General features: G+C 48.0%; 1 protein-coding gene and 1 long non-coding RNA gene across 16 annotated transcripts in view; one reads left to right on the forward strand and one right to left on the reverse strand.

The window, feature by feature from the left end:
• Window positions 1-19691, forward strand: part of BCAS1 (brain enriched myelin associated protein 1) — a 114815-nt gene extending 95124 nt beyond the window's left edge. For 4 of the 15 annotated variants that reach the window (XM_051832661.3, XM_017350466.4, XM_070051666.2 and 1 more), the window contains 4 exons: window positions 359-520; window positions 7979-8044; window positions 12019-12282; window positions 18628-19691. In XM_051832661.3, coding sequence (XP_051688621.2) covers window positions 359-520; window positions 7979-8044; window positions 12019-12282; window positions 18628-18702 — 567 coding nt within the window. In that variant the 3' untranslated portion in view covers window positions 18703-19691. The remainder of the gene's footprint in view (window positions 1-358; window positions 521-7978; window positions 8045-12018; window positions 12283-18627) is intronic. The other 11 variants (XM_051832663.3, XM_070051674.2, XM_070051667.2 and 8 more) reach the window with 3 other exon arrangements.
• On the reverse strand, window positions 16336-22361 carry LOC108178880 (uncharacterized). The gene is made up of 3 exons (XR_011379823.2): window positions 22230-22361; window positions 17686-17921; window positions 16336-17056 (listed from the first exon to the last, which is right to left on the reverse strand). It is a non-coding gene; the product is annotated as an uncharacterized LOC108178880 (long non-coding RNA).
• Between the last annotated feature and the right edge of the window lie 601 nt (window positions 22362-22962).

Below are 22962 nucleotides of genomic sequence, written 5' to 3' on the forward strand. Positions count from 1 at the left end.
CGACACAGGCCTGATGTGCTTTATTTTTGTGGAGACTGAAGACGTGGGTTTTCTAGAATGGAAGGACTTTTGGCATGCTCTGAACAGCAGTTACCCCAAGGGGACCTCCCGTCTGTGCCTTGTGCCTTCATGGGGAAGAAATTTCTCCACTTCCATATCAACCTAATTAACCACTGCTCAGAAATTGGCAATTTGGGAGCACATTAGACAATATGAGTTTACTTCTTCAAGATAATGCCTGTGTGGAAATGGCCTTGGAGTCACCCGTGGTTGGGGTAGCCAGGACCTCACTTGATGAGACATGTTTAGGGGAATGTTTTTTTTTTTCACTCTCTCATTACCTGGTAAAATGATCCAGGTAGTGTGTGAAGCACCAGTAGAGGTAACAGAGTCGGAGGAAGCCTTGCCGGCAGTGGATCTCAGTGGAGAAGAGGGTGCGCCTGAAGATGCAGAGGTCAAACCCAAAAGAGAAGAAAGGAAGGCACCGAGAACCTCCTTCATGGCGCTTCTCAGACAAATGGTAAGCCACTTGTTTCCAGTGCAGGAAAATGCGGCAGCCAGCCCGGCCCTGAGCACAGGGCCCTCACACCCCAGCTGGTGCGAGACAGGATTACAGGTGGTCCAGTAGACTATGAGCGGGATGTGTGTGGTGCAGGGAGAAAAGTCCTTTGCGCCCTTCAGTTTCAATAATAGGGAGAATTTGTTTATGTCTGATATTCATTAACCTCTACTAACTCCCTTATAATAAAGGAAGAGCAGGCCTCAGCATTTACCTAGGAGTTACTGTTTCTGTTTTCATTGTGTTTATTTTAAACAATGGCAAACGTTACTGCTTCTCTTACAGAAGTGATATGAAGGTTTCTTTGAAAACACATTTATTTACATAAAGAACAGAAGGCATTTTTAAGGATTAAGAAAAAATAGTCCAAGTTATTTATTGATGTGGTGAAAATTCTGAAGATGACCTGTGAATGACACTAATTTGGGCAAAACTGATGTACAGATCACTCAAACAAGGAAGCAGCAAATAATGTTCTATAATGAATTTGTGTTTATCACTTAGCTGGTGAGTTTGTCGTGCTTTTAGCTCAAATAGAATGGAAAGAATGTGAATAGCCATCTTTTGGTGTCTATGAAACCATGGACATTAAATATTTAAACAGCCAGAAACTTGAGTCATATAAAGCAACAAAACCAAATCAACTGGAGGACAAAAGACAAAAAGCCATGTAAAAGGTCATCAGTTTAATTCTCTTTTAATGAAAAACAAGGATTTCATTATAGTGTGCTCGTGTTTTGGGGAGTATTGAGAGGTTAAGCCTTTGAGAATGCAACTCTCTTATTTCATAGGCTCTACCCTGTTAAGGAATTCTTTCTGGTCCATAAAACAAAATGAAACAGAACAAAACCCAGCAAAAGCCCTCGCCAGTGGGAGTTAGGGCCTATTAGAAATAATTCTGCTAGAAACGGTTGGCAGGAATAATTTTATTTTCTTGCTGGATAGTGATGGAGAAAAAGGTGTAGAGTGGTAGTAGGCAACCAGTATGTCCCAAATCCACATCCATACTACTGGCTATTCACTCTGATTTCATGCTGTAACTGGGATCAAGGTTTGAGACTTCTTAAAAAAAAAATCTTTTTTTCACTTTTAGAAGTTCTCTCTCTCTCTTTTTTTTTATTTGAAAGACAGAGTGACAGAGAAGGAAAGGGAGAAGGGGAAGGAGAGAGAAAGAAAAAAGAGGGTCGGGGGAGATGTTCTATCCAGTGGTTCACTTCCCAGAGGCCTGCAACAGCCAGAGCTGGGGCAGGTTGAAGCCAGGAGCCCAGAACTCTAAGATCTCCCATGTGTGTGGCAAGGACCCAAATATTTGAGCCATCAGCTGCCTCCCAGTGTGTGTATTAGCAGGAAGCTGCACTGGAATGAGAGGTAGGACTTGATGCCAGGCAATCCGATATGGAGTGTGGGTATCCCAAGTGGCAGCTTAACCCACTGCACCATATGGCCTGCCCCAAAGTTTGAGACTTTTAAACCAGTGTTTACACAATGCCAGGGAAGAAAAAAACAGTTGGCTATTTCTGGCAACTCATCTAGATGATCAAATAGCTCATCATAATGTCTATGGTAATAGCAAATAGGGTGACAGTCTCTTCCAAATAACCTACATATAGCTCCTTCAGAATACTCTGGTTTCTTTTCAGATCATATAAATCTTTTGCCTTTTACATAGCTCCTCCACCTACATGAGGGAAAAATACAACAAACCCAAAGCATGAAAACACCTCTAAACCATTCATGGCACCCACCCAAAACAAATCTTAAATTCAAATGTGATCCCATATTACTGAATTTTATCCCCCAGAACTATCTGTTAGCTGTTGCTTCAGGAAATGTTCCAGCAGCAGAAACTGGGTAAGCCTGGACAGTTAGGAGAACAAATTTGACACTAAGGAATCCTTGGGGATTGATTCTCCATCGGATAGGGATGGAGGTAGATGAGGACAAAGTTCCCCAAATAGTCTTCAGGGCACTCAGAGCGTCAAGTCTTGTGATGTGCTCTTACTACTCACTGCCCAGGAAGAGGGTTACACGTGGGAACTTTAGTGTTCTGCTCTTCTTCCCCAGAACGTGCATGATGGCTGGGATTCCCCTAGTATCCCAGATACCCCAATTATCCCTACCTCTTTTTTTCTGTTTTGTTTTCATTAGACATTCTATTTTCATGGTGATTAATTTAAATACACAAAGGACCTGGGTTTTCAGTTTACCAAAAATTCCCAACACTCCCTATTGGCACACCCAACCCATCTGATTCATTTGTATGACTGGCCCTATTCCTGTGGGTGTGTGAGTTTGTAACCTCATAGTCACCATATTCTTTATAACTTCTTTGAAATACATTGTTTGGATATCATACTCAGATTAATTGCTCTGTGGGTGGACATTTGTTTTGTTTATAACATTTTGTATTTCATTCATTCATTTATTCAACAAATAATAATTGAGTGTGCACTACATTCCAGGTATACAGCAGTGAGCATAAATACTGCAGTTTCTGCCCTCAGGGAAAATAAAACCCAATGTAGACACCAGACATTAATTTTAAGCCTATCCTCATATTCAGTGAACAGACATCAAGTGTCCTACATATATTATCTCAATCACTAAGCTGCGTGAAGATCTTTGCACACCTGTATTTGTGCATAGGTGTCCATGTCTCCAGTGGGTAGATTCCTGGAGGCTGGCTCCTGCAGTTACTCTCAGAAGATACTTTTTGGTAACAAGTTTATGGCTTCCAAACTTTGGATTTATTCAGTGGGAGGAATCTGTTCTAAGGGATTGAAAATAGAGACAGCATCTGGCCCGACACGCAGGATTTGAGCAGGGGCTGGTGGGGAGCGAGGGAGGGTGAGCCTGAACGAAATAAGCCAGTGTTTCAAATTCGTTTTAAATTGTGTTAGCAAGCTCTGAGTTTTTTTTTTTTTTCAAATAGTTGATTTAATAGAAGAGAAAATCAATTGTAAAACTTCTGTATTCAACTTTTTTATTCATCAGATCATTGATTTTCTGTTCTAGCCTTTGCCTCTCAGGTTTCTCCAAGATAACATAGCTTAGCATCCCTGACCAAGTAGCTCTTGGTTATTTTTTTTAATAAATACATTGTCCAATTCATTTCTAAAGATATCTTTTTTCTTTCTAGAAATTAACCTCTTGTAAATATAAAAATAGAAAGTCATTTGTCAAATAACTTGATTTTAAGGAAAAAAGAAAATTTATGTAAGTCCTAACATTGCATTCAACCCATGTAGATGGACCACTTCACCAAAGTCCTGGGGCTCCTACAAGACTTCAAAATAATGGCAAAGAATATCTAAGACATCTGTCATCCTTAAATAGAAAAAGAGTCTTACATATATTAATTCAACCAGATGTCAAGAACTTGGATATTTGAAGTGCTGGTATATTTTTATGAAGTGAGTGGGTAGAGAGCTGTATTCATGTATCTACAAACCAGGTATAAGCAGATGAAACCATAGGGTGATAGATAGAAGTATACAGGTACAGATTTATAGTTCATCAGTATTAATAGCACCTTGCCCTTGCAAAGTGTCTTCTTCCTTTAAACTCTCCCCACATTATTTCATTTAATCCTCTTCATGACTCACTATTAACATCCTCAGACTTAGAGGAATATTAGACAAATGAAAGGCCCAAGTGAGGAGACAGCCATGAAATCAGAGGGTTTTGTTGATTATATTCAGTGGAGTAAGTTTACTAAACCTACTGAAATGTTCTGCCTGGAGGAAATAAGATAGGGATTTGTGATGGTAACTGCAAAACCAAAAGCAAGAATCTTCTAGCCACAGTTTTTGATGTCATATTCTTCCTTGAGTATTAAGATTTTCACTTTGACTTATCTTTAAAGAAACGTGTTTGACAAGCATTTGTCTGAGCCTGTCTTCACCAGGGACTTGGATTCCTGACCCTTGCGTTCTCTGAGAGTCAAAGGGCTCGGTAGTCATCTGGCACTTCTGGGTTAGGGGCAGCAGTAACAGTAACTGCTACCACGTATTCACTGTGTGAATGAGCGGGCAGGCATGGCACTGAGCACACTGCATGCACCACCTCCTTGATTGATGGGGAAACCCTAGGAAGCGAATGAGGGCATTGAGATCCAAGAGTGGACAAGAGATGTGTCCGTGTCAGAGCCAGAATTCCAGCTCTGATTTTTCACTGTTATTGTTGGCTCTGAAGCTCACCCTGTTGTTGCTACTTCTTGTGCTTCCAGCAGCTGGTTTTCTTTGAGATTGTGTGGAGGTAGAGCAGATGTAAACTCCACTTCGTGATTTCCTTAGTCTTGTTTTCTGCAGAAGCATCCTGTTTATGTGTGGGACCATCCATCCCTCTTACCTAAAATCACAGCAAGGCAAACAAAGAGCACAGTCAGTCATGGCTTACGTAAAACGTGGACTTGGGTTTTCTGAGTATATTTGTTATGAATGTAAAATTCACCTCTGAGGGGTAATTGTGTCTGAACAGTTAAATTCCATTTCAAGTGGGCCTGTTCGTAAAACATAAAGCTTGGACACAGAACCTTTGTTGATCTTGGAAATGTCCAGGGGAACTTGCTGTTACGGAGCTGACCTATAAATAATGTTGCTGATAATACTCAGACTTTGTGAAGCTTTCATCCCCAACCCTTTTTTACATCTCAGCTTTGGTTGAATTGGGTTGCCATCAAAATGCATTTATATTCCTTCCAAGAGATCACCCAGCATTTCTGTTAGAATTTTGAATATCTAAGTGATAGGTATTGGAGATGCTTCAGACGGTCCCCAGAGGAAGTATCCAGCTACGGGAATGCATGACACAATGCAGAACCTAAAAAGTGACCTCACTAATACGCAAGGCTTGGGTGCCACAACTGGAATCCACCTCCAGACCACAGGCTGAAAGCCCCAGAGGCTTCACCTTTGACGCTCATGAATAAAAATAAATTCCAGGAAGAAAGTTGCTCAGTATCACACTGGAAAAATCTCTGAAATTTCTTCATAGTCTTCAAACTGCTCTTCAAAGTAGTAGTCTCTGAAGGAGTTTCAGTCTCTTTAGATCATAAGTTTGCTATTTTTGACAGCTGGGAACAATAAGATTCTGTGGTTATGGTCCTTTGAATTACAAAAGCCCAGCATGGATTATCCTGATTTCTCTCTGGAAGAGAGCTCTGCAAAATGAAAGAGAGGGACAGGAGGAAAAAAGGAAGGAGGGAAGAGAGGAAGGGAGAAAGGACAGAGGGAGGGCGGGAAAGGGCTTATTGGTAATAACAACTGTTGGGCTAGTATGGAAGCAACCTCAGATGGACTTAATTATGTCCTTAGTGTAAACTCAGCATGCAGTCACTTTGGCATGCATACCATTTTATATGCCTCAAAGTGAACAGAGGAGAAAAGAGTCACTGAACAGTTGGGATGCGCTCTGCTGGTTTAAGGGGCTGAACTTTCAGTGATCCCCCGATAACCTGAAGTTTTCATGGTGCCAGTTGAGATCCATTGCTGCCAGCACAGCCTTCCTTCCCATTCAACCCAAATTCCCCTCCAGGGCTATCAAAGGAAGAAGGCAGAAGAATGCAAACTGAAACTTTAAACTGGCTGATTATCTAATAGATATCAAATTGAAACCACCAACAGAAAGCTAAAAATCCCTCTCTCTTAGGGAGTAAGAGAGCTAACTTTATTTTCCAGAAGGTAGTGGGAGGGCTACATGAGCCCAGATGTCCACTGAGTTTTTCCTTGCTCTTACTCTTGTTGTTATTACCCTAAAGGACACTTCGGAGTGTTATGGAGTAGGAAGGGCTCTTATGGCACAGCTTAAATCCTAGAGTCTCAATGAAATCCCAGTGTCAAAAGCTTTGGGTGCGAGGGGCCGCCTGCCAGAGCTGGCCATGGGGAGGAAAGCCATAGCCAAGAGAGTCAATGCCATCTTCCAAGGCTGAGGACCATAGTTGCTTCCAAAGGCCATTTGGATATTTTTAACATCATCCATCGGCCACACAAAATTACTGACTTAAATATTAGCCTGCCATAGATTTATTGAATTTCAAGCCCCACCCACAGTTGCCTTGGCAGGGCCAGACCAAATGAATTCCTGGGCCTTACACAGCCTGCAGCCAGATGTTCCCCACCATTGCAAGACAGGCCCTTGTAGAAAAACAGAGAAGAGAAGAACCCAGGAGGCAGAGGGGGAACACCCACTTTCCTTGTTAGTCGGTCTAAATTTTCTAAAGATTTATTTTATTTATAACTGCAGAGTTACAGAGAGAGAGACAGACAGATCTTCCATCTGCTGGTTCACTTCCCAAATTACTGCAATCGCCAGGGCTGGGCTAGGCCAAAGTCAGAAGCCAGGAGCTACATCCGGGTCTCCCACCTGGTTGCAGGAACTCAAACACTTGGGCCATCTTCTGCTGCTTTCCCAGGTGCATTAGCAGGGAGCTGGATTGGAAGTGGAGCAGCCAGAACTTGATCAGGTACCCATGTGGAATGCCTGAGTTGTAGGTGGTGGCTCTACTTCTACACCATGATGCCGGCCCCAGGGAATCTAAATTTTATGTGGAGGACAGATTCTTATTTACCTTTGGGTTGAAAATTTTGGTGATATCCCTAAGAGAAATATATGTAACTTCCAGAGCCCACTTCTTCCATTGTTAACAATCAAGAAGCCAAGTATCAAGATTCCACCCTCTGCCAAGCTCTGTAAAGATGCTCAAATTGAGTACGCCTCTGAACCACCTGGAAGGTAGTTTAGGGTTTTGTCGAACAGTTTGCTAAGGCCTGCCTCCCAGAGTCCCTGCCTCAGCAGGTCTGGAGTGAGGTTCAAGAATTCACATTTCCAACAAGTTCCTGGGTGATGCTGAAGCTTCTGGTCCTAGAATCACACGTTGGGAGTCATGATCTTAGAACATGGGGGTTCAGGAGACAAAACTGAATTCAGCTCCATCCAGCCCTGTCACAGATGCCATAGAGGGCACTAAAGGACAGAAGTGGAATGCTCAATACAACTCCTCGCCTACTAGGAGGGAAAACAACACATCCAAGTGCCCACCACCCACAGGTTACCAATGGAAGGCCATGGATGGTTTGATTGTTCTGTTATTCATTCAATGTGTTCAGTTACCCCTTGTTTCCAGTATTAGCATTTTCTTCATCATTTATTTATCCCAGAATTACTTAATCCTGGGGTTTAGGACTGTCAACATGGTTGTTAGTTTCAGAGGCCAACACGTGTATTTGATAAGACTGTGGTTACGGATTGCATAGAGATCTGTGTATCTCATGAGCACCATGTTTCCAGTGGATCTTGGTTTGTCTTGATCCTGAATCTCTGTAATCAGTTAGTGAGATCGTCATTTCCAGACCTGCCTTGCATTCCCCCATTCACTGTGCTTATGGTAGCTGAAAGGCCATTATCTGTTTGTTATTTTAGTCAGTGAAAGGGGATGGAGGGATCACCGACTCGGAAGAAATAAATGGGAAAGATTCCAGCTACCAAGTAAGTGACGTTGAATTCTGATCGGTGACGGGTTTAATGGTGTGTTCTCATTTCTTTCCAGCCCCCTTCTCAATGCAGTTCTCATCACAGCCAACCCATGTGGCATCTCTAGGCTGAGTACTTATTGTCTAACAGGCACCGTGGTGGACTCCGGAGCCAAGGCACCAGCAGGCTCAAGCCCCTCAGCTCTCACACATGCTCTTCAGTCTTGCCATAAATATCATCTCCTCAAGGAGATCTTCCATACCTCCCTCTGCCACTACACGTTGAATTTTTTTTTTTTTTACTTCATAACACTTATCATGAATTACAACAGCCCATTGGTCTGACAGTTGCCTGTCTCCCCTACCCCTTTGCACCCTTGCTTGTCTACTTTTCTGTCTTATCACATGGTGCCTGGCACATAGAAGAGCTATTGCTTGAATTAGTGCATGAAATACATGGGGTCCCCCTGTTTCCTTCCATTATTTTCTCTAACGACACAGAGCTATTACACTTTTATAACTGAGTTTTTTAAAAAAATGAAATTGTGCATAATATGCTATGTTATGATCTGCTCTCTTTTTCTAACTAAAAAGCATGTCTTTACAAAATGTCATCCTTTTTAACTATTCTGTTAATTTTGTCAAGATGGAGAAGTGCTTAAGGCATGAGATGTAGACTCAAATAGCCTAGGTTCAAATCCTGTCTCAGACGCATTTTAGCTGTGTGACTGTAAGCAGATTACAAAATTGCCCAGGGCCTCACTTTCCTCCTCTGTATCACGGAGCTGGGAAAAGTACCTCATAGAATGTCACACTAAGATGAGTCAGCACATGTGAAGCACTTCGAACATTCCTGGACTGAGGGCTTCGTGTTTGTTGCTGCATTGGGATGGGCTCCCATAACAAGATACCACAGATAGGCAGCTTGAACAACAGAAAATCATTTCTCACAGTTTTAGAGATTGGGAAAGCCAAGATAAAGTGCCAGCAAGGTTCAGTTTCTGGTGAGGGCTCCCATTCTGGATTGCAGATGGCAGCTTCTTGCTGTGCCCCCACAAGGCACAGAGAGGGAAAGCGAACATGTGCCCTCTGATGTCTCTTACTCCAAGGACGTTAGCCAATCCCGTTGATCAGGTCCCCACGCTTATTACCTCATAGCTTCCTTACTCCAAGTGCCACCATTAGTGGATGGATGTTCAGATAGGAGTTTGGGGTGGCACAGTTCAGTCTGTGGTGGTCACCCCTTGTTACCTATGCAGCTGATGGAATGTTACCATCTGATACTGTTGATCAACTCCTATCACACATATACATGGACGGCAAAGCCTGCAAAGAGTTTGTGGTATTTCTCTTTCCATAGTCATCAGTTTACTGTTTCAACTGGAAAAACTGCTTTTCACTGCTTGGCATTCCACCAGGGCCAGACTCTGGGCTAAGTTGGCTTTCTAGTCTTAGCCACACTACGCAGTTCCATGTCTTTTGCTCACTCCCATACAGATGAGGAAACTGAGAGATCAAACCATGTGTTCCAGGTCACACAGCAAGGAAAGGATGGAACTAGAACTAAACCAGGTCCCTCTGACTCCAGACAATAGATCTTAAGATTTTCTGCACAGGAGCCAGTGCTGTGGTGTAGTAGGCTAAGCCTCTGCCTGCGGTGCCGGCATCCCATATGGGTGCCAGTCTAGTCCCGGCTGCTCCTCTTCCAATCCAGCTCTCTGCTGTGGCCTGGGAAAGCAGTAGAAGAAGGCCCATGTGCTTGGGCCCCTGCACCCGTATGGGAGACCTGGAAGAAGCTCCTGGCTCCTGGCTTTGGATTGGTTTGGAGAGTGAACCAGTGGGTAGAAGAACTTTATTTCTGTCTCTCCCTTTCTCTGTGAAGGTATCTGAACCAGAGTGACTGTTTTCTGACTTCCCGAAGGGCATGGTGGTAGGTGTTTCTGTTTTGATTTTTTTTTTTCTTTTCAAGATGTTATTTATTTGAAAGGCAGAGTTACATAGAGAAAGATCCTCCATCTGCTGGTTTACTCCCAAATGGCCACAGAGGCCAGGGCTGATCCAGGCAAGGAGCCAGAAACTCCATTCGGGTCTCTCACGTGGGTGGCAGGGGCCCAAATACACTGCCTTCCCAAGTGTACTAGTAGGGAGATGGATTGGAAGCAGGGCAGCTAGGACTCAAACTGGCACCCATGTGGGATGCCAGCATTGCAGGCGGTGGCTTAACCCACTGTGCCACAGCCGCCAGCACCCCTGTTTTCCTTCTAAGGCCCATATCTGCTTTGGGCAGTCGAGGGTGCTTGGACATCTGATGTCAGCATTTGCTGCAGCTTTGGCGGCTGGGCTGCACGCTGGACGTCTGATGCCCCTTCCTGGGGACTTGTACCGGGAAGAGCTGCAGCCTGCAGAAACCAGTGGGAGAGGGCAGCCCCGTCTGTCTCGCCACTTACTGCTAAGAGGTGTGTTTGATTCACTGATGCAGATGACACTTTTCCTTTTCTTGCTGCTTTCTCAGTCACAACTGCACCTCTGACACTGAACTTTTGACTTGGGGACAGTACGTGAGTTTATGAATCAGAAGTTATGAACGTGTTTGGTGGATCCAGCACGGCTCCCAGGAGTGGTTGTGTCCCCAGTGTTTGTCCTGAACTTTTGAAGCTGATGCTTAAAAGTTGATGTATTTGCATTTCAAACATTTAAAGGCTCCACTGAAAACATAAGAAGATGTGACAGCACTGGGGTGCTGAGTCTACGCGATACCTCTCACTGGGGGTCCTTTGAGTGGAGCATGTGACACTTGATGCCCTGCAGTCCCCCTACTCCAGATTGTCTCCCAGCACCACAGTCAGCACTGCTTGAACTGGTGTTTTCTTGCACTGGAGAAATGGTGCTTTGGACTTGTGCAGTTTTCACAGCTGGAAAGAAGGTCTTCACGTGGTCTGTCTTACTCCCAACCTCATTTTTGTTTCTATGTGATCTCTGTCCCTCCTACAGGCACCTACGAGAAAGTACGAGAAAAGAATGTCTACTTCCGTACAAATTGTTTTTTGGTTATCCGTAATTTACCCAGAAACTTCCAGAATTTTGTACTTGACAGCTTCATCCTCCAAACTGTAATAACCAGGGAGAATTGCACACTCTCATTTTTGGCACAGAAGATGTATATTCAAAACTAAACATAAAGCACAATCACTTTTTTTAAACTACCATTTCATAGAGCAGAAAAATCAGTTTTACACCCCAAAATTAAGGTAGATGTGATCATGAAGGAAAAAATTGGCATCCCCAATAAAAAAAAATAACATGTGAGGGTGCAAGTAAGAGAAGCCCTCTTAAGGCCCAGACATGGGCTTCAGGAAGAGCCAAGTCCAGGAGTCACACATGAGGTCCTCCGTACCTGCTCCCTTTCCCCTTCTCCTCGTCTCTCAGTTCTGCTTGCTTCTGCACTGGCTTCCTTTTCAGGAAGATTTTCCCTGGAAATAGTGGTGCTTCTAGAAGCTCCAGACTTCCACGTCCAGTGAAGCCTCAAGCCCTGTGAAAAGGAAGCAATCCTCTCTCTTGATTATCTTAGTAAAGCTCTAAAAACTAGTTCAGTTCTCTTCTGTGGTCAGCTATGCTGGTGCAGTCATATGCAATGCTCTGATTGGCTGAGCCTGAGTCACTTGACCTTGTGCATGGAAAAGATGGGGGGGGGGGGCATGAATGGTTTCCCAAGGAGGATCCAAGTTCTGGTACCAGAAGGGGAAAATGATGCCTGCTGGCAAAGCATAGAGTTAATGAATGGATTATTGGATACATAAGTGAATGTCCACTGCTGTCACCTTGCACCATGGTACATTTGCACACTGTTCTTATTTTTTCATGCCACCCTAGACTCATGAGAGTGTCAGTACCATCCAGCATTAGAATGCCTCTGTTGTAACGGAGTTACTCCCCTGTATGGAGAGGCGACTTGCAGCCACTAATTATGCACTGTGCTTGACATTGCTGTAGACCTCCAACTCCACGGAGAAGGCCATCACGCCACCAGAGCCGGAACCCGCGGGAGCAGCCCCGAAGGGCAAAGAGGGCTCCTCGAAGGACAAGAAGTCAGCTGCCGAGATGAGCAAGCGGAAGAATAGCAAGCAGGAAGCCGCAGCAGCCGCCCAGTGCGCAGAGCAGGCCGTGGTGGATGGAAACTCGCTGCAGAATGGGGACAGGGCCCAGAGGAGACCTGAGAAGCGGCAGCAGTCCCTTGGAGGCTTCTTCAAAGGCCTGGTAGGTGGATTTTTGCTGCTGTGTTCTGAGCTGTCAGACAAAGAGGACGGTTGGATAGGAGCTGGCTGAACATTTGGCAAATATTCATTGTGCTCCCACTCCATGCCAGGCGCTGTGCTGGGCACAGGAAGCAAGGTGGACGCAGCCACTGGTGTTCCAGGGCCAGCATCAGGTGCAGAATGGATAGGGGTGCCAGGCACTGCATGTGGGAGGAGCCAGGAGGGGAGAAGGGAGTCATGCAAGGGAGGCTGTGAGGCCGTGGTCAGGTCTGGGGTTTGGAGGGCAGGGTCAGAGATTACAGGTCGGTGGGGCCTCCCCTTTGGCTACAGGGGAGGTCTGAAGGCAGACAGTGGGAGCAACAGGTGCAAGGGTGGGATGGCGGGAAGCCTGGGGTTGGTGTTCAGTCTGCTGGGATGGATGGGGAGACAGTGCGCGATGGCCCTGGGGGATGCAGTCATCCCTGGGCAAGAGCTGCTCCAGGGACCCGTCCCCTGTGAGAGGAGGCCACGTGACCTTTGCCTGCTTTCTTCGTGTTTTGTCTGGCTCTTCCTGATCTCCTCTCACACCATTGGCTTAGGGAGGAGAGTGACCGACGTGCTGTCCTCCCATACAAGACACCCTGGGGTACTTGTCGAAAGAAAAGAGTGAGTGAGTCTTGGGTGGATGGAGTGGAATATGGCATGAGTAGGCATTTGATTACCCCTGGAATAATGTCAGTTCTGCAAACCTGGGGGTCCGTAGGCTCATTACTCGGATTATAAGCAGGGGATTCCTGTAGTCAGGGCATTGGTTTCAGTGTCCCCCAAAGGCCCAGGTGTTAAAGGCTTGGCCCAGGGTGCCACTATTGGGAGAGGTGGAAACTTGATCCAATGATAGTGTCTAGGGTGGGCCTAGTGGGAGGTGCTGAGGTCACTGAGGTCCCTGGGCCCTGGGAAGGTAGTACTCAGGAGGTCTGGTTCTGTAAGCCTGAGGCAGACCCAGCTGTTTCCTCTCTGCTTCCTGGCTCACCACGTGCTCCTCCCTCTAAACCCATTCCATCACCCACTGTCCTCGGCAGACACCAGACCAAGAACGCCTCTCAGTCCTGGGCTGTGATCCAAACTTGTGACCCCAAATAAACCTTCTTCCTTTACAAGTCGCTCCTCTCGGCTATTTGTCAGAGCGATGAAAATCTGACACAGTGATACTGCACCAAGTCAGAGAAGAAGGAGGGAGGTCTTAGCCAGGTCCATGGGGATGTGGCTAGAGGTAGGGGCAACCAGGGACCACTGACTCCAGCAGAGAACTGGGGTCAACCTTGTGGCAGCACGAAGCGAGCTGACCTCAACCCACTTACTTTCAGAACCACTCTGTCCTGTGGATACCTGTGGACACCTGTGGCCTCCAACATGGAGGTAGATGAGTCCACAGACCCTCTGCCCCAGCAGTGAGCCTCAGAACGGCATCCCAGTGGAGCTTGTTAGAAATCCAGAATCTCGGCCGGCGCTGCAGCTCACTAGGCTAATCCTCCGCCTGCAGCGCCGGCACACTGGGTTCTAGTCCCGGTCGGGGCGCCAGATTCTGTCCTGGTTGCCCCTCTTCCAGGCCAGCTCTCTGCTGTGGCCAGGGAGTGCAGTGGAGGATGGCCCAGGTGCTTGGGCCCTGCACCCCATGGGAGATCAGGAGAAGCACCTGGCTCCTGCCATCGGATCAGCGCGGTGCACCGGCCGCAGCACACCGGCCGCGGCAGCCATTGGAGGGTGAACCAATGGCAAAGGAAGACCTTTCTCTCTGTCTCTCTTTCACTGTCCACTCTGCCTGTCAAAAAAATTAAAAAGAAAAAATAAAGAAATTCAGAATCTCAGTCCCAGCCGTAGAGATTTGTGAGAACCATCGTTTTCTGCCTCATCTCTGTGTCCTCGAATTCGTGTGGGACCTGCCCTTGAGGTGGTGATAAAAAGTGAGACTTGAGGCTGTTTGGGGAAGTCCTTGCCCGCAGTGCCCTTGCTCTTCCCAGCTCCTCGGGGAGCAGGCCTGTCTCCAGTTCTAAAGAGAACAGCCTCAGAAAAGGAAGGCATGTGAGGACCAATCCCCATCGGACGGTTTAGCTGGGGTCTGCGTCTCCAGGCTCAGTTCTCACAGCCTGCAGGTGGGTGGCGTCCTAATCATACTTGCCTCAGTTAGTCCCAAATTGACTGTGTGTTTTCTCTACCTCGCAATTCTCTGCAGAGTTGTGGTGCACGGGGTGGTGCACACTCAGGGGAGGGCTGGTCCCAAAGCTTCTGAGCCCAGAGCCACAGCTTGCTTCTCTGGAATTTTTGGGTGATCTCTGCATCCCCTGAACCCCTGATTGGGGGTGGGGATGGTCCTGATCCAGTGGTCCTTAACCAGGGGTTATTTTGTGTGCCAGGGGACATCTGGTGATGTTCAGAGACAACTTTTTTCATTGTCACAACTCTGAGTAGGTGCTGCGGGGATGTTGTATGCCAGACATGTTGCTAACTGTCTTGTAAGGTGAATGACAATCCCCATAGCAAAGAAGTATCCATCCCTAAGCATCAGTAGGTCCAGAGGCAGCAGCAGAGGCTGGGCTGCGTCCAGGGCTCCCAAGCCCAAGCCTGCGTTCATCTGGACATCTGCAGCCATGATGATGGGGCCTCAGAGGCTCCACCTGGATGTGTTCCCCTGGGGTTGCCTGACAGGACAGGAATCAGGAGCCAAAGTCAAGGTTCAAATCCTGATGCTCCAATGTGGGACCAGAAATCTTAGCCAGCCTTGTAAGTGCTGGGCCAAACACCTGCCCGCATTTTCTTTTCTTTTTGAATAGAGGGCTTTCTTTTATGGAAGGAAAAGTTTAGAATCGTGTGTGTGTGTGCACAGACACATGTGCATGGACGAGCGTGTGCAGTTGGTCCCCAGCTTAACGCTGGCATCACTCACGGTTCTCCAGCTTCACAGGGGTGTGGACGGGACATGTGTCCAGTAGAAGCCATGCTTGAACATGCATTCAGCATGCGTCAGTGGTAAGGACACACACAACCTTCACTTTCAGTGCAGCAATTCAACACTCATTGTGCACCAGGCTTTGTGGCAGAGGCTTTTGCCCAGCTGGAGGCAGTAGTGTTCTGGCACTTTAAAAAAATGATTTATTTATTTATTTATTTGAAAGGCAGAGTTCAGAGAGGCCAAGGCAGAGAGAGAGGTCTTCCATCTGCTGGTTCACTCCCCAGTTGGCTGCAACTGTGCCAATCTGAAGCCAGGAGCCAGGATCTTCCTCTGGGTCCCTGACGTGGGTGCAGGGGCCCAAGGACTTGGGCCATCCTCCACTGCTTTCCCAGGCCACAACAGAGAGCTGGATCGGAAGTGGAGCAGCCGGGACTCAACAGGCACCCTTATGGGATGTCGGCTCCATAACCTGCTATGCCACAGCGCGGGCCCCAGCACTTCATTTTTGAATGTCATCATTTAGCTTTAAAAACAATAGGACAGTCTGCTTGTGAAATGACGTCCATCTATAAGGCAATAGCAGCCCACGTTTGCTGTATTTAGTCTGAGGGACCCAAGGTCACAGTACCTAAGGATGGCACTACGGAGCTAAGCTTTGATAGAGGGAGTGGCTGGGGTGGGGGAGGCACAGAGACATGCTGGGAACAGCAGGGGCAGGCAGGACGCACCTTCCCTCTGGGCCAGCCTGGGGCAGGACCAGAAACCAGAAGCAGCTTGTTCCTGGTTTGCACCTGGCTCCACCAGGCCGTGGCTGTGTGACCCTGGGAAAGTCACTTCTGAGTTTCAGGCATCAGAGCAAGGAGGCTAACAGCAGTCACGTGCCAGGCTAAGCAGGAAGATGAGGCGAGAAAATGGCAGTTCTCACAGGTCCAGAAAGAGCAACTGTGGTGAGATTATCAGGTCGCCAGCCCAGGCCGGAGGCTGAGAGGGAAGGGGGGGGGGGGGGGGGGGACTCAGCCCTGCCTCGAGGGCATAAATACGATTGGAGCTCAGGCTCCTCCTGTGTCCCCGGGAGGGCCAGTGGGGTCACTGTCGCTGGCAGCCAAGCCGGCTGGACACCCCTTGGGCTGGGGAGGAGGGCACCCACAAAGCCTGGAATCATGCAGCAGTCCTCATACCCTGTGTGGCCGGCCCCTTGAGACTAGGTTTCAGTAGCCTGTGGTGGGTGGGTCCTGTCTTCTTTAGACCCCTGAAGACCCACGCCGCGTGTTCTGCAGAGCAGATGCTCAGCACGTGCTGTTGAGTGAACCCAGCCACCACCACTGAAAGGAGTAGCAGTGGCTCTCTCCTGCAGCCCACGAGGGGACCGACCCTTTCCCCGGCACTTTACGTGAATCAGCATCTCGTGTTCAGCACTTAAGGTGCATAGAGTCAAGTACTTGACTGAAGTCACACAGCGAGGGAGGGCAGATCTGGGATTCAAACCCCAGGAATCTGACTCCAGTGTTAAATTACGTTCTATTCTATTACACAATGCAGTGTATACTAATGCGAACCTATATTGTCCCATGCTACGTATGCTGCAATGCACTGCACTAGAGATATTATACTGTAGACAAATACCATAGATACTGATTTTTAAAAGATTTTTATTTATTTATTTGAGAGGCAAGGTTACAGACAGTGAGAGGGAGAGACAGAGAGAAAGGACTTCCATCCCCTCCCCAAATGGCTGCAAATACCGGAGTTGAGCCAATCCGAAGCCAGGAGTCAGGAACTTCTTCCAGGTTTCCCACTGGCCCAAGCACTTGGGTCATCTTCTACTGCTTTCCCAGGCCATAGCAGAGAGCTGGATTGGAAGTGGAGTAGCTGGGACTAGAACCAGTGCCCATATAGGAAGCTGGCTCCACAGGTGGAGGATTAACCTACTGTGCCACAGTGCCGGCCCCATAGATACTATTATACACACCCCACATACACCCTGTATCTATCCATACGTACTGTGCTACAGTTACACTGTATTTACTATGCTATAGAAGACCATGCATACTAGACAACATACTACACTATAAAATGTATAGTATAGTGTGCAACACTAAGCATCATATTGTATGTATTTTATGACAGTACATGGTAGTAGCCTGCCTTATGTATTATACCGTACTGTACTTTATATCCTGTGCCCTACTATAGTACCTTTCCTGTACGATACTCCGCATGTGGATGCACTACACTATATAAGTTATGCTGCACATAAGTTACATATACTTATATAACTGTCCTATAGTACGTTACGTTCATCATACTATACATACATCTGTACCACATAATACACACTATCTTATACTATGCTATGCTACACTGTACTGTCCGTATGCTCTCTGTACTGTACACATATGATACTATGGTATATCCTACTGTCCTGTGCTCTGTAACCCTCCAGGACCCTGTCCTCTAAGTTGGGGCCCTCGCTAGTACCTCTGATGTATGTAGTAACGGGGGCGAATCTCAGATCCACGTGCTGCCTGAAAGAAGGCTGAGAGGCTCTTCACCCTGATCCCACGATCCAGCGTCCTGGGAAAGACCAAACTCAGGGACAGAGAAGGCACCGGTGGTTCCAGGGTCTGCGAGTGGGGCGGTCTTAACCACAAAGGGGCCATACAAGGTCCTGAGTTGGGAGGTGATAGCGTGCGCATGTGTGTCAACCTCCGCTCCTAGACCACGTGCAGAAAGGGTTAATGTCAGTCTTTGTAGGTTACACTTGACAGCAAAGGTAAAAGAACAGTCGAATTAACAACACTCGTGCCCACTCACCCATTCCGTCAATACCAAGGCACCTCTCCTGTGCCAGGCTCTGGCAACACCCGAAGGCACAGGTGCCGAACCCACAGAGCTTTTGTGCTCGTGGAGACAGATGTTAGATCAGACAGTCAGACCACTGCAGAGAGTGCTGGGTTTATAAGAAAAGAAGACAGGGCGATACGACCAGACTGTGGTCCGGGGAGGCAATGGCTAAGGTGAGCTAGAACCGTGGGGATTTGGAAACCCCGGGGAGGCAATGGCTAAGGTGAGCTAGAACCATGGGGATTTGGAAACCCCGGGGAGGCAATGGCTAAGGTGAGCTAGAACCGTGGGGATTTGGAAACCCCGGGAGGGGGAGGTGAGCTCACTGCATCTTTGGAGCAACTCCCTGAGATGAGTCTTTTCGTTCCCTTCTTAAAGAAACCGAAGCACAGAGTTAAGTCACTTGTCGGAGATTTCACAAAGCTAGAAAGTGATGTACCTGGGCATTGAACCAGGATCTCTGGTAGGAGGCCACCCTTCATCCCGCGTTCGCGAATGAGATGTGTTTGCTTAGCACCCACTGAGCACACCGTGACTGCCGATCAATGGCTCCCACGTCTTTATGTCTTTCTCCAGGGACCCAAGCGGATGTCGGACGCTCAAGTGCAAACAGACCCTGTGTCCATCGGCCCCGTCGGCAAATCCAAGTAATCAAATCTCCACAGTGCCCTCCGGGTTCTCTCATCCCCCATCTCCTCCCCAGACAGACTCCATGTACATAGCTTTCCTTCGGATGCCCGTCCGGTGAAATCCTGCCTACAGAGACAGCCCGGGCTGTGATTGTATGTTGTGGGGCACGGTTTTTGTCTCGGGTCCAGTCTTTCTGGCAAGCAACAGTCGAGGTGTTTTAGCAGGTGGACTAGTCAGGTCAGAAGGGTTGAGGAGGGGGTTGGCATGCGTTTGGGTTCAGTTTGATAAATGGTGGAGGCGAGTGAAGTGACGGAAGAAATACACCAGTGAGAAGGAATGGAGTTCTGTGCTGGACGCACACTCGCACCCTCAGCCTGGGGAGGGGAGGCCAGAACCCATTTGTCTGAGTTCACGTTTCCAGGACAGCGAACACAGGCTCTGCATCGGGCAGTCGCCAATTTCCGGGAATGGAATGTGTGGCTATGAAGAAGCAATGAGTAAGAATGGCTTTTTTCTAACAGGGTCTCTGAAAGTTGCTGAACAGAGAGAAATGGAGAGGGCTTAAGACGATTGGAAAAACAATTGCTTAAGAGGCTCAGGGACAAGGACCAGTGTGACAGCTTCAACAAATAAAGGAAGTTGCAAGTTTACCACCAGGGGGCGCCAGGGGCTCCTTTAATCCTGCCTCCTTTAGCCTAACACAGATTGGTCCTCTCCTCACGGCTGAGGGACTGGCTTCTCTGTTCTGTCTGACACTTATCTCAGGTCTGTCTGTAACTTCCTAATGTTCCCAAGATGTGCTCTGATAAAACCTCTCCCTAACCCCAGTTAATAAAAATTTACAGAAGATTATTCAAATACCTGAGTTTTTTTTAATACTTTACAGAGAAAGAAATAAGACCGTGAGTCTATTAAAATGTAATTCAAAGTAGCGAACAATTGACTACTGACAGGCATGTATACTGCACCTTTCTGTTTCTGATTTAATAAAAGATGTATCTACTTCTAAAGTATCTGTTAATGTTCAACTTTTGAAGCAGGTCTCTCCAGCTCTGTGTGAGATGGTGTGCAGTCAGTGTGCTTCCTCCTTTGTCTTCTTCGGAAAATAATCCCCTCGCAAACCCCTCTGGATTTCCTTGTAAATGTGTGCACACACTCACACACATACACACACGTGTGTCCACACATGTATCTCTGCATGTCCACTCATGATGCGTAAGAGAAGTGCTGAACCGAGACAAGGTTTCAGATGCGTGTGACACACTGACAGTGGGTTCCTGGGGAAGAGGGAGGGGACAGTACAGGGGCTGAGGAGGAGTTGGGCAAGGAGCAGGTTCAGCTGGAACATGAATTACACACAGTTGGTCCAACCTCCAGGCAAGGTGCTGAGCCTTTGTATCCGGTAGGTGAGCAGGGGCTGCCCTGGGAGGTGGTAGGGCCACGAAGCTGCTCCCGCTGCACTGAGAAGCCAGGATCCCCAAGCAGCTGGCGGGTGACTGCATGGGCAGTGTCCCCTGCCTGCAGATTCAGATACATCTTACATGCACATGTGTGCATACATACATGTGTGTCAGAATGGATAAATACATGTGCACACACACACTGCACATGGAACTAGTACTGACTGACACATGCACACTGGCTCACACGGCTGCATCCCCTGGTAGAAATCAACACTGCATGTTCTCTCCCAATATGGAGCTGGATAGAGACCTGTCCGTTCCTTAGGCAAATTAGACCCCAGCTCTGGCAAAAAGGCCTTCGGGAAATGTGTGCCAGAGAACAGGTGTTTGGCCTGGCATTGACACGCCTGCGTGCCACGTCAGACTGCCTGGGTTAGATGGGCGCCTCTGGCTCCTGACCCCCGCTTCCTGCCGATGCAGGTCCTGGGAGGCAGCGGTGATGGCCAGGCTGGAGCCTGGGTTGAACCCTGGCTCCAGCTCCCAGCTTCAGGCCAGCCCAGCCCCAGGTGCTGCAGCCCTTTGAGGAGTGAAGCAACAGACGGGAGCTCTGTCTCTCCTTCTCTCTCACAAATACGTGATTTCTAAAAAGAAAATGCGCTCGGTAAGATGCAGAATCCCCAAAAATCCAGAGTAGGGGGCTGCTGGAGGCTGCTGGCTCCCCACTTGGACGGGCCGCACCCCAGCTTTCAGATGCAGACACGTGGCCCCTTCTGTAGCCCTGGAGACGCGCTGTGTGCCGTGCCCCTCCCTGCCCTCGGCACAGCACAAGAACAAACCTAGGGGAGGTGACTTTCCTGTGGTGCAGGAAGACCGTGCAGCTGCCAGCTTCTTTGTCCCCAGTGCCCCCAGAGCCTCCACAGAGGGAGGCAGTAGTGTCATTTGCCACTCTCACTTCACTGGGCAGTGGCTTTTTGCAGGCGCGTGTGTGTGCTCCACAAAGCCCACCCACAGCTCCAGTCCTGGTCTCCCATCCTCCTTGGGCCACAGAAGAGAACAACCTTGTAATAAAATTGCTTTTTTTAAAAAAAGGCAAGAAAATGTAAGCCAGAGAGAACTCAAAAAACTCTAATTCCAGGTATAGCTTCAGAAGCAATTTACAAGGCCACTTTGGTGCTTTGTGTGTCCGTGTGTGTGTGTGTGTATGTGTCTGTGTGTGTTGTTCAGAGCCTGTCCCTGAGACATTTACGGTAAATGCTCCTCTCCAGGTTTCTTGCTGGACTAGTGAAAAAAGAAAAACTCCCAGGTGAGGGCTGGAGAGCCCTTGGGACCCAGACTCAGGGCACGGAGCTCCTCCGGGGTGGGGAAGGAGTCTGCACACGGCCCTGGGCACAGAAAGGGGCACACAGCGGGGCACAGGGAAGAGCAAGGCAGAGCCAGGCCGGGCGCCGGGCTGCCTGTGTCAGCCTTACTATTTATTTCCGTATTTATCTATTTTTAGGCGCACAGGGAAGTCTATCCTCTCCCTCGCCAAGAAGAAGTGGCCTTTCCAAGAACGGAGCTATTGAGCTGGCATGGCTGTCCTCACGTATGCAGCACGTGCACACACACACACACACACACACACACACACAGCTCTGGCTCCAGTTGCAGCTGACGTGACTTTCTGACTGATGTCTGTTAAAGAATTCATTCAAAAGAGCAGTCGCTCCCCTCTCGAATTCATCATCCTGGGGACCTGGAGATGCCACAGGCACGGAAAAGAGGAAGGGAAGTGCTTGTGTTTTTGTTTGTACCTCCTTGCTCTTTAAACAAATGATCAGGGATTTAACCTCTCTCTCTCTCTCTCTCTCTCTCTCTCTCTCTCTCTCTCTCTCTCTCTCTCTCCCCCCGTCTTCTCTCTCTCTCTCTGTTTGTTTGCAAATAGTCCAAATGCACACTAGGGTCCCATTAAATTAGATTCCAAGAGACCAGCACGTGTCCCGCTGGCTCCTTCCCAAGGAGCCTGGAAGGAGGCAGGTTCCCCCAACCTGGATCCCTGCCGGTACTTCTGTCCAGTAGTCCCAGGCCGATCTGAGGCCTTAAAACACAAAGTCAGCTCCGCTTACTGCCTCCCAGAGAGGGAAATGGCTCCAATTATTAACTTACCCACATGGTGGATACCGGGGGCTGGCGGCACCCACCCTCTCAGCGCCCCTCCTTAAAGGGCAAGTTGGAATGGTGAGTAGAATTAGGCTCCTCTGTGGTCGCGACTTTGTTCACTCCATCAGTGGAAATGAAGTGGCCGGCCCTCCTGCAAATGACGGGCTCCATTAGGAAGAAAAGAAATAACTGACCGAGCAGCAAATTCTGTGCATTTGTAATTCAGATCCTTAGCTGGGCAGGGTCCAGTCCTCTGCATAAATTGGCTTTCTGGGAAGTTTAACTCTTTAGTTGCTGTCACCTCCGTCCAAAGCGCCAGTTACTGTGGCCGCTCCGTCTCCTGGCCCTTTAATGCACCAGAGTGGAGGCAGAAGTCCGTGCCATTTCACGGAAGCCAGGATAACAGCAATCAGGTCTTGCGTGATCAAAGTTTACAGTTTATAAAATGCTTTCTGAACACATCACCTAATTTAAAGTTGTGTGTCCCCGACCGCATTTAGCTGCTCCCTTTGTTGCATTTTATCATGGGGGAAGGGAAGCTGGCAGGCACCTCTCAGGGGTTTTTGTTCTCCTTGTTTTTCAAATGAGCACTCCTTGACAAAATGGCCCCCAGCTGCCTGCAATGATTGCTGTTGAAGGCGCTCATTCCTTAGGTGAGTGACTCCCGCTAGAGTGCGTTTTTAGCTCAATCAACCACATGGGGGCGCTCCAGGACCTGGGGTTCTGCAGTCTCTGTCCA

Source organism: Oryctolagus cuniculus, chromosome 11 (genome assembly GCF_051225735.1).
Source record: "Oryctolagus cuniculus isolate XC-2025 breed Fujian yellow rabbit chromosome 11, ASM5122573v1, whole genome shotgun sequence".
Taxonomy (NCBI): Eukaryota; Metazoa; Chordata; class Mammalia; order Lagomorpha; family Leporidae; genus Oryctolagus; species Oryctolagus cuniculus.